This window comes from Vespa mandarinia, chromosome 4, assembly GCF_050613455.1.
Source record: "Vespa mandarinia isolate Hongniang chromosome 4, ASM5061345v1, whole genome shotgun sequence".
Lineage (NCBI taxonomy): Eukaryota > Metazoa > Arthropoda > Insecta > Hymenoptera > Vespidae > Vespa > Vespa mandarinia.
In genome coordinates this window covers 5490001-5501323 of record NC_140813.1, presented here as the reverse complement: position 1 = coordinate 5501323, position 11323 = coordinate 5490001, and the positions used below count along the sequence as shown (strand labels likewise).

Here is an 11323-nt window from a genome sequence, read left to right as displayed (position 1 = left end):
TCGGTAAATATTAAGTTCGGTCGATAAAACAGGATCAAATGAAAATATTATTATTATTATTATTATTATTATTATTATTATTATTATTATTATTATTATTATTATTATTGTTGTTGTTAGAAGATTTATTTCATATTTTTAATATGTAGATATATAAATAAAAAATTTTCTGTAATTATCTCTCTGACGAAATCAGCTCTATTTTTTTTCTATTCTGTGCTTTTAAGCAGCCATAAAAGGCAGCTGAATAAAACGCAATAAACTATTCCGATCGAGCGTGAACATTCGCAACTAGTAATATCCCTTTCACGTGATTTTTTTTTCTTTGCAATTGTAAATACGTTTAGAAAAACAAATTTAATGCGATATAAGCAACTATAAATTGTCAATTCTATCAATTAGCAATAAATAAATATATATATATATATATATATATATATATATATATATATATAAACATATATACGTATACATCTTATCTAGCATAAAGTTCATCAATGACCTGTTTGTAGAATTCTACATACGCACGATGAAACGTGTCATAACGTCGATCATAATCGATGATATAACAATTGTCGCCGTTTTCATAATCGACGTCCAATCAACGAGAGAAGAAAAGATTTTCTTGATAAAAAAAAAATAAAAAATATAAAAAAAAGAAGAAAAACTGATCAGTGAGTTTGTAAAAAAAAAAAATAAAAAAAAAAAAGTAAAATTAAGCAAATTTGAAGAAAAAATAAATGGAATGGAAAAGATGAGATAACGCGTGTACGATCTTGATTGGTAATAATAATTATTGGAATTTAGTAAAAGAATTAAAAGTGCAAACGAAGAAGGAAGTTAAGAGAACTAGTGAGGTCGAGAGGAGAGAAGAGGAAAGGAAAGGAGAAGAGAAGAGAATAGTGCTCAATCGGTGAAACGAAGTAAAAAAGAGAGAGGCGAGAATGAACGATCGCGACGACCATGGTGGCTGCAATGTGACCGGTGTACCACGTGACCGATAGAACCAATCGGTTCTTAGGTAGAACTGGCGGTCACGTTGCGTTCGGCGTGGCAAAAGCTTTCCCCTTTCCTCTGCACGCTGTCTCCCTTATCCTGCTTGCAAGCAGCAAGTCCTAGGTGAGAACCATAAGCACGACTCTCGACGAATACAACAGTCCAATTTTCTTCTTTCCTCGGAAATCATTGTGCATTTATTATTACCTCTTTGCGATCATGTGTTCGTTATCATTCTCGAGCGTGTAGACAGAAGAGATTGTCATACGAAGAGCATAGACATAAATATCGTTGAAGTGTACTTTAATTATCATTTTATTAACCGCGTTATTGTGCATTATTTGTGTAGTGTTAATGCAAATTGCATTAAAGAAATTATTAATTCGTCGGAAATTAATGTTGGCAACGATAACAGAATTACGATTTATTCGTGACGACGTCAGATTTATGTTTTCTGTCGTATGACGGGAGAGAGACAAAGAGAAAGGATTGTTAGAATTTCGCGCCTCTTTCAGTAAGTTTATTTACGTTATTTCTTCTTTTAATTCGTTTTTCTTTTTATTTCGATTTAATCTTACAGCTTGGAAATAATTATATTCTTGAACGTTGAAAAATGAGTTTGTTATATGTGCATGCTCTGTGTATATAACATATCTATATATGTATATACACACACGACACGTACTCATACAATATGTATATAATTGCGTATATTGGATTCGTTTGCTGTCATGCGAAATAAAGCGCGCGATAGGTTACATTTAGAGGGCGTTGTTTTACTCGGTCGGTAATAAAGATGACTGCAATTGATTATAGGAATGTTTCATCTTGTTGACTTTTATTTTGTTTTCTTTTTCTTAAAGTCGCAGTAAGAATAAACGCCAAGACTCATACGTCTCATTTATTAAGTTTCCTGTGCAACATACTTGAAAATATTTATTGAAAAATTCTTATAGGAAGTGTTACGATTTGTCTGTCATATGTTCCTACAAGTATATGTAATTTAAATTCGAATGTTTTTTTTTTGACTAATTCTACATCTAACTGATATGTTCGTCATTTCAATTACTATTTTGTCGTTCTGCATTAATTTGTATGTAACATATAGACATAATATAATGAATGTGTTTACGTTACTAACATACTAACTCCGAAATATATTATAAAATCTATATATATATATATATATTTTTTTTTTTTAATATTATAATAAAAATATTTTTAATATTATAATAAAAAAATGAAAAGAAGTAAAATTCTTGCGAAAATTCATGTCTTATCGATTTCTGTTTTATCGATCGAATATCAATGATCCATTGAGTATCGATCTAAGTTGCATAATAACTGTCTGCAAAAAAAAAAGAAAAGAACGATTATGTCATTGGGTCAGCGCGTTGTTTTTAAGCTAAATGAAACGACGTAATGCCGTTCGTTTTCCGTGTTTCTAGTAATTAAAGTTAAAACCATAGTGCGGCAATTTAATTCGTGGATGTCGAAACTGTTTGCTTTCTTTGACTTATTTTTTTTGTAAGAAATTAAGAGAAGATTAGAAAAAGGAAGAATTATTTCAATATAAAAGTATTATTTTAATGAACGATCAGGTGAAACAAAATGTTCATCAATCGATAAAGAAAATGTTCTACATTCTTATTGACCGAAAAAAAGTTCTATTTCGAATTAATTTTATAAAATCTTTTTCTTTTTCTTTTTTTTTTTCTTTTTTTGTTTTTCTTTTTTTAAGTTTGAAGAAAAGTTAACAAAAGATGATCAAAAAAATTGATCGAAGATCTTCAAACATATATTAGGATGAATTAATTGGGATCGATAAATAGAGAAATAACATCTATATCTATACGTTTAATTCTTATTTGAAAATAAGAGAAAAAGGAAAATAAAACTAATAAAGAACACGATGATTGAAAGAGTGTCACTGTATAACATATAATTAGTTCTACAAAGGCTTGACACTGGAAATAATATTTGTTCAATCACGTAACGACGTCTATATTCGGGTTGAATGAGAGGTAGCATCGATCGTTACGTAGATGTAGTTCGTGACTAATCTATGTGTCGATAAAGGTGAACAGAAATAAAAGAAGATGACATAAAAATGTTCGCGAGCGTTAACCTTGTTTTTTTTCATTTTCTTTTCCTTTTCTTAAGAAGATGTCGTCTCATCGAGTCGTGATGTCTCAACAAATATTTTTATTTGTTATTTATGATAAAAGAAAAGATAAAGAGATGATAAAATGATTTTCTTTTTCATTTGTTTCTTTTTTTTTTTTTATATATTTTCTTATGGGACTGCATTTTAATCGAAATATAAAAATCCAATTTCAATTTTTCCAATTCGTCTAGTCTCTCTCTCTCTCTCTCTCTCTGTCTGTCTCTCTTCCTCTTTTCCTCCCCCTCCCCCTCTTTCTAATCCTGTAATTTCTACAGCTTATTTTAATCAGCCATTTTAATCAGCTTCCCCCAAAACCTTCTTTAGAGCGAATCCAGCTTAAATATATTTCAACGTCGTTCCTTGTACAAGATATTACTCGTATGAGTTTATTTTCGTGCGTATCTCACAAAATATGGGGGAAAAAAAAAACAAACAAAACAAAAAATTAATCAGATGAATTTTAATTGGAAATGATAATGAAAGAGACTTTTATTTCTAATTTTTTCTTTCTTTCCTTCTTTCTTTCTTTTTTATCCTTTTTTTTTTTTCTTTTTTTTTTTAATTTTATGTTAACGAGGACACAGCTAATTCTTTTCTCTTTTTTCTTTTTCAGAAAGTGATACCTTCACAAATAGGAAAAGTAAGAAGAAGAATCTTGGCTTGGAGAAGAGGTTGCGTTAGCATAAAATAATTGCGTAATGCCGCCGGACGATTAGCAATGAGGCTTTCGTTTTACCATTTTCTTTTTATTTCTGTATAGGAAAATGAATTAAGTCTCTGCAAATATACGTTCGGTTTTCGTCGAAAGAAAAAGGGAGAGAGAGAAAGAGAGAGAGAGAGAGAGAGAGAGAGAGAGAGAGAGAGAGAGAGAGAGAGAGAGAGAGAACAAGTCGAAAGAGTCTTCTTGAGAGTACTTCGAAAAAATCAGGACGACGGGAGGATTCATCGATTTTCTACAAAATGGATGCGATTTGAAGCTAAGAGTAGAAAGATCGAGGAAAAGAAAGAAAGAAAGAAAGAAAGAAACGAAAGAAAGGAATGAAAGAAAAAATTTAGTAGTAGAAAGGAAAGGGACGAAGTTGAATGAAGAATCGTAGAAATCGAGTACAATACACCATCGTTACGTCGTAAGAGAGAAATAGAGAGGGAGATAGAAAAGTAGATAAAGATAAAGATAGATAGATCGGATCGATCGATCGACCTATAAGCTCTGTTAGAATGAGTAGATTACAAGAGTAAAGAGTGGAGAACGGCGATTTCTAACGAATAGTGGTGGTCGTGGTCGTGGTGGTGGTGGTGGTGGTGGTGACGGTGGCGGTGGCGTTTGGAGTGGCGGTGATTTGTAAAAAAGAAAGTCTAAGACGAATAAGACGATAAAAAGTAAAATGACGGGTAGTAGGAAAAGCGAATTTGGCGATGGAGTGGCCGTGCAAGGAGATGGTAGGAAACATACGGTTCATTGGTTCCGAAGAGGACTCAGATTGCATGATAATCCGTCCCTAAGAGAAGGACTAGCTGGTGCTTCCACTTTCCGGTGTGTCTTTATTTTGGACCCCTGGTTTGCCGGAAGCACTAACGTTGGTATTAATAAATGGAGGTGAGTTTATAGGCTAAAGGATGAAATCGTTTTAAATTAATCATGTTCGATGAATATCTATAAAGTGTTAAATGCGATTACATGCATATAGTGAAATAGTAATAATAATAATAATAATAATAATAATAATAATAATAATAATAATAATAATAATAATAATAATAATAATAATAATAATAATAATAATGATGATAATAATAATAATAATAATAATAATAATAATAATAATGATGATAATAATAATAATAATATTGAGCCAAGTGAGAATTGGATTTTAAAAGTATTCCTATTAACTTGTAATCTCTTTTTCTTTCTCTTATTTTTATGTTTTTATCAGATTTCTCTTGCAATGTCTCGAGGATCTCGACTGTTCCCTAAGGAAATTGAATTCCCGTTTGTTCGTGATACGAGGGCAACCAGCGGATGCCTTACCAAAGCTCTTTAAAGAATGGGGCACGACGAATTTAACGTTCGAAGAGGATCCAGAACCATTTGGACGCGTACGGGACCACAAAATTTCGACGCTTTGTAAGGAACTCGGTATCTCAGTGGTTCAGAGGGTCTCGCACACTCTTTACAAGTTGGACGAGTAAGTCCGAAACACCTCTTTGCCCGGAACATTCGATTTAAGGCTTAAGTCCCCTAAGTAGGATTTTATTAGAGGATTACATATGATGATCGGTTTACATCTAAATAGAAATATAGATTTAATAATACTTATGGTTATTATCTGTTCTATTGGAAAAGTCTTTTTTAAGATATCTTTTTTTTAAATTATAGTTTTCCTTGCAGTTTAGACGATTTTTTTTTTATTTTATCTTTTGATATTATTGAAAGTGAGAGTATAGATAGTTCCACCCAATTGAATATCTTTTTTTTTTCTTTTTTTTTTTTTAAATTATTTTATATTTCAGAATTATAGAAAGAAATGGAGGCAAACCACCCCTAACTTATCATCAGTTTCAAAATGTCGTCGCGAGTATGGATCCTCCAGAAAAGCCTGTATCTACAGTAACATCAGTTTGCATTGGTGATGCCTATACTCCATTGAAGGACGATCATGATGACCATTTTGGTGTACCAACGTTGGAGGAACTTGGTAAGATCAAACAACAAAAAAGTTTAATTTACATTAAATAAATTTGAGAGGACAATCAATCAATTTCGGAAAAATAATGTTCGAGATTGGTTAGAATGAGCGAATAATGATAACAATAATTCTTAGCACTTTTAATCGACTCCTCGAATAATATCGTGTTTCATCCGATATTTATGTAGGTGTGCATAGGATATACATATGTTGCGCTTACACACGCACACACACAGAGGAACGAGACGAACACGAGTACAATTGGCCACGTGCACGGAACCGTGAAATACGAGCTGCATTCTCATTCGTCTCCTTTTTTCTCTCTCTCTTTCTCTCTCTCTCTCTCTCTTTTGCTCTCTCTCCCTCTTGCTCTCCTTGTTTTTTCTTTTTTTTTTACCTCCATTTTTCGCAAAGGCCGTGTCACAAAACAAACAAGAAAATATTCAACACGTGCCAAGTTTTCGCCCTTAATACGACCTACTTTATATGCTCTCGCTTCTTTTTTTCTTCTACGCGCCTTTAAAACCATTCTCTTTTAACTTATTGGGTATGGCACGAGTTTTTTAATCTATGGTTTACACGCATATAAACATACACGAGTACTCTTTATCTCTTTCTTTTTTCTCTCTAACAAGAGTTTTATCATTCGAACTAATTTTTATGTATAGATATCTAGATATTTACATATATATATATATACATATCAACACACACACACACACACACACACACACACACACACACACACACACACACACACACACACAATTTTCTCTCATCTCTCTCTTTTATTCGTTTATTCGAGATTTATATAGTGAAGAAATAAGAAATCATTGCTTACGATCATGTTACAATCTAACGTCGAATACTTCTTCGCATTCCTAATAAGATTTCCTATTTATGGCCGACCTTAATCCGTAATCTCCGTGGGATATAACATACATATACGTGACGTCAGCCTTTGACAGAAAAGCGATATTACGGAGAAAGTCTTAACTTATACATAGATATTTCTGTTATACATACATAGATCTACAGGGAGCATACATTCATTCATATATGTACATGGATGCGTATCGAAACACGGGGACATAGTAGAATGCGAAGCTTTTCGTGCAGATTCGAGCATCAAGAAATTCTCTTTTAAATACTCCCATTGTTTCGAAAGCATATATAACATATACATACATATATATATATATATTATATATATATATGTATATATATGAAGTATTATACATATAATGTGTGTATATATGTATGTACACATATGATATATGTACGTACATATTACGACTGACATAAGACAATAGAAGCCATGATCTTAATGTTATCGTCCATACAAATTGCAACAATGCATTTAATCACTTTTCCATTTCATCCTTGTTTACGTCTACTTTATCATATTCCTGAATAATTCTCATAATCGTTATTCATATTAAAAATAATGAATATTTAATTAAATATACGATTAAGTTAAATACAAGATTAAGTTGAAATTCAAGAAGATATTGTCATTATGTCAAGTGGCAGGAAATTTGTGTTTTAAATTAAAAAGGAAAAAAACGGGCGAATTCTTTTTCTTTCTTTCTTTCTTTCTTTTTTTCTTTTTTCTTTTTTTTTTTTCCCATACGAAGTTTCAAGTAGGAAAGATTGAAAATTGAAAGGGAAGTCGTTTGGTAAGCAAACGAAACGACTTCTTTCCGATAGAGGACTTTTGAAAGTAAGTGAAGGAGAAACAGAGAGAGAGTGTGTGTAAGAGAAAAAGAGGAAGAGAGAGAGAAAGAGACCTAGTTTGTTTCTTAACAGGCTTCGACACAGAAGGGCTTCTGCCACCTATATGGGTCGGTGGTGAGAGCGAGGCCTTGGCACGATTGGAACGTCATCTCGAGAGGAAGGCCTGGGTAGCGAGTTTCGGCAGGCCAAAGATGACGCCGCAATCACTACTGCCGAGTCAGACAGGCCTATCACCTTACTTACGCTTTGGCTGTCTCAGCACGAGACTTTTCTACTATCAGCTTACCGATTTGTACAAAAAGGTACAAATGGCGTCGTCAATACTTTTATAATTTCATTTCCATGTATATATCTTTATGATCATTTCAGAGATAATTTCATTATTCATTATTTATAATAATATTATCAGAAGTAACGTTAATTTTGAATTGTATTATTATTAAAATTGTATGTCACGATTTTTTTTTCTTTTTTTATTTTTTTTTTTTTTTTTCATATGATCGTAGATAAAAAAAGCAGTACCACCACTTTCGTTGCACGGTCAACTTCTCTGGCGTGAATTCTTTTATTGTGCCGCCACGAAGAATCCTAATTTTGATCGGATGCAAGGCAATCCGATTTGCGTCCAGATACCATGGGATAGGAATGTCGAAGCGTTGGCAAAATGGGCGAACGTGAGTGATTTTCTTTTTCGTTTCTTTCTTTTTCCTTTTTCTTTTCCTTTTTTTCATTTTTTTTCATTTTTCTTTCATTTTTTTTTTCATTTTTCTTTTTTTCATTTTTTTTTAGTAACAATATTAACGATCTGTTTTCTTTATTTACCAACACTCGTTGGTAAAGAAGTAATCCTCAATATAAATCGGGAGATAGATAGTATTTTTCATTTATTATACAACTTTTTTCTCTCAGCGTTGACATACTTTTCTTTTCTTTTCTTTCTTTCTTTCTTTCTTTCTTTCTTTCTTTCTTTCTTTCTTTCTTTCTTTCTTCTCTCTTTCTTTTTTTCTTTCTTTCTTTTTTTTTTATATGTTTTTAATTAGGGCCAAACGGGTTTTCCATGGATCGATGCGATTATGACTCAGCTCAGAGAAGAAGGTTGGATACATCACTTGGCGAGACACGCAGTTGCTTGCTTTTTGACCAGAGGTGACCTTTGGATATCCTGGGAGGAGGGAATGAAGGTAAAATATCGCTGCATTGGCATTTTCCATTATTGAGCTCGTAATAAAATATGCGCTAACATTCTGACACGTTTCGCTGATAACATCCTTTTCCCGTCGTATACAATGCGTGTCTAAAGGACTCGTTAACATTTCGCATAGGTGACCGCTTAAATCTTGATAAGAACGAGAATATGAACGTTCGCTTTGATATGCTTTGAAATCGAGGAATGTCTAGGCGCGAGAAAGATGTTTATTTATTTTTTAATTTTTTCTTTTTTTTTTAAATTAATTAATTAATTTATTTTTTTTATCTTATCTTTCTCAGTTTATACAAAAAAAAGGTCCGAAAAAATTACGAACTTTCGCAAAAGATTTCTTCTGTTTTGTTTTTTTATAATTCTTTTCTTTCTCTTTTTTTTTTTTGTTTTTTTTTTTTTTTTGAGAAATACGTAAGTTTTTTCTTTCGAAGGTCTTCGATGAACTTCTATTAGATGCCGACTGGTCAGTGAATGCCGGTATGTGGATGTGGTTGTCGTGCAGCTCTTTTTTCCAGCAGTTCTTTCATTGCTACTGCCCTATACGATTCGGTAGAAAAGCCGATCCAAACGGCGATTACATTCGGTAAGCGATCATTTCCTAGGGGACTGTTTCAGATTTATGTCGAGGCAAAAGAAAAAGTAGACGTAGATGAATCGACGATAAATTTAATATTTTTCTTATAATAGCTTACTAGTAAAAAAGAAAAAGAAACTTAAACAAGAAGAATATTTCGATTTAAAAATTGTACTATGATTTGGAAATCGGAAAAATATTAATTATATACTTTATCGATATTTAATAATAATCATATTTCCAAACGATATTAATTATTCGAAATTTTCATATGAAAAAAATCTTTTCTTTTCTATACTCACATAATCTTTTTTTTTACGATATTGTTCTCTTTGTTACACGAAATCTTCGATCATCGATCAACGATACATCTCAGACGTTACCTTCCAGTATTGAAAAATTTTCCCACAAGATATATTCATGAACCGTGGAACGCCCCAGTTAGTATACAAAGAGCAGCAAAGTGCATAATCGGCAAGGAATATTCGTTACCAATGGTGAATCATAGTAAGAGTTCGCGGATCAACTTCGAGCGAATGAAGCAGGTTTATCAACAGCTTAATAAGTATCGTGGAAACGGTGAGTGTGCTAAAGGTCAATGAACTCATCTCTAGTTTTTCTCTATAATATCGGATATTAATTTGTGAATTTTTCTTCTGATATCTTCTTTACCGACTGAGAAGAATGAAAGAAGAGGATAAAAAAAAAGAACTAATTTCATTTTTTTTCCTTTTTTTTTCCTTTTTTTTTTTCGTTTGCACAGGATCGTCCTTCAAAGGCGAATCAGTCGGTGAGTGAATGTTCTCTTTAAATTTCTTGTAAATCTTTCATGTTTATCATAAAATCAGGACATTCTTATTTGACTCGATATTTTCAATTCCGACTACGTTATTTCTTCACTCACATGTTATTTCATTTTAAAGGTCTTTTAAATGCACTTTTGCCGTCCAATCCAAAAGTCAAGGAAGACGAAGAAAAAAATAATCGTCCATTGTTAAAAGATGAAGACAGAAAAATGGACGCTAATGATGCTAATACCGCACAACAGTAACGAGCACAATACCGATTGAAATGACGTTTCTGAAGAAGAAATCGTTTATTCTTTCTTTTCTTTTTTTTCTTTTTCTTTTTTTACCTTAACTATCATCGACCAATGTGAAAAATGCATCATTTTTCATATTTTGCAAAGTTAACATCTTTAATTTCCTTTCTTTCTCTCTCTCTCTCTCTCTCTCTCTCTCTCTCTCTCTCTCTCTCTCTCTCTCTCTCTCTCTCTTTCTCTCTCTTTTTCTTTCAATTTTTTTTTTTACTTCATGGACATATCCTCGTCATTAAGATCGTTCTTTAAAAAGACAGTTTTTATCAATCACGTCGCTAATTTAATTACTATTATAAGATTAGTCGTTTAAGAAACGTTCGTATTGATTTTACACACCCTGAGAGAGAAGTCACGCGATAAGGTACAAAATAGAATAAAACTATTATATTAAAAGAGATTAAGTATTAATAAGATGATATTCGTTTAATCAAGGACAAAATATATATTTGTTATCTCGATATACATACACATGTGTATGATATATATACGAGATTATCGTTAAAAAAAATATATATATATATATATGTGTATATACATATACATATACATATACATATACATATACATATACATAATATATATATATATATGTATATATATTATATGTATATTACGATGGTCTTTACGTTATTGATACGCCATTAAAAATGTTCATATCGATTACATATTAAGCTTCTCATAATTCTCATCAATGGTTTTTAAGAGATTCTTTCTTTTTTATGCGTAATGTGTATCTCACATTTGTATCATTATATGTATTCTATTTTATACGTACACACACACATATACATGTGGGTGTGTATATATGTATATAATAATTATTCATTGTACAGAGTCAATTTTATGCTATAAAAAGAATTTT

General features: G+C 31.7%; 1 protein-coding gene across 3 annotated transcripts; it reads left to right on the top strand.

Annotated features, from left to right (window-relative positions):
* The first annotated feature begins 535 nt into the window (after positions 1-535).
* Positions 536-10935, top strand: phr6-4 ((6-4)-photolyase). 3 transcript variants are annotated; one of them, XM_035876082.2, is made up of 11 exons: positions 536-1119; positions 3777-4760; positions 5098-5349; positions 5675-5859; positions 7660-7889; positions 8094-8261; positions 8628-8768; positions 9220-9371; positions 9739-9941; positions 10126-10152; positions 10286-10935. In XM_035876082.2, exons 2-11 carry the CDS (start codon positions 4549-4551, stop codon positions 10411-10413), a joined length of 1698 nt encoding a protein of 565 aa, XP_035731975.1. In that variant the 5' UTR covers positions 536-1119; positions 3777-4548; the 3' UTR covers positions 10414-10935. The 3 variants fall into 3 exon arrangements, with proteins under 3 accessions (XP_035731975.1, XP_035731974.1, XP_085512612.1); XM_035876081.2 differs by having other exon boundaries at positions 536-1510; XM_085656486.1 differs by lacking the exon at positions 10286-10935 and having other exon boundaries at positions 536-1510; positions 10046-10154.
* Positions 10936-11323: the final 388 nt, after the last annotated feature.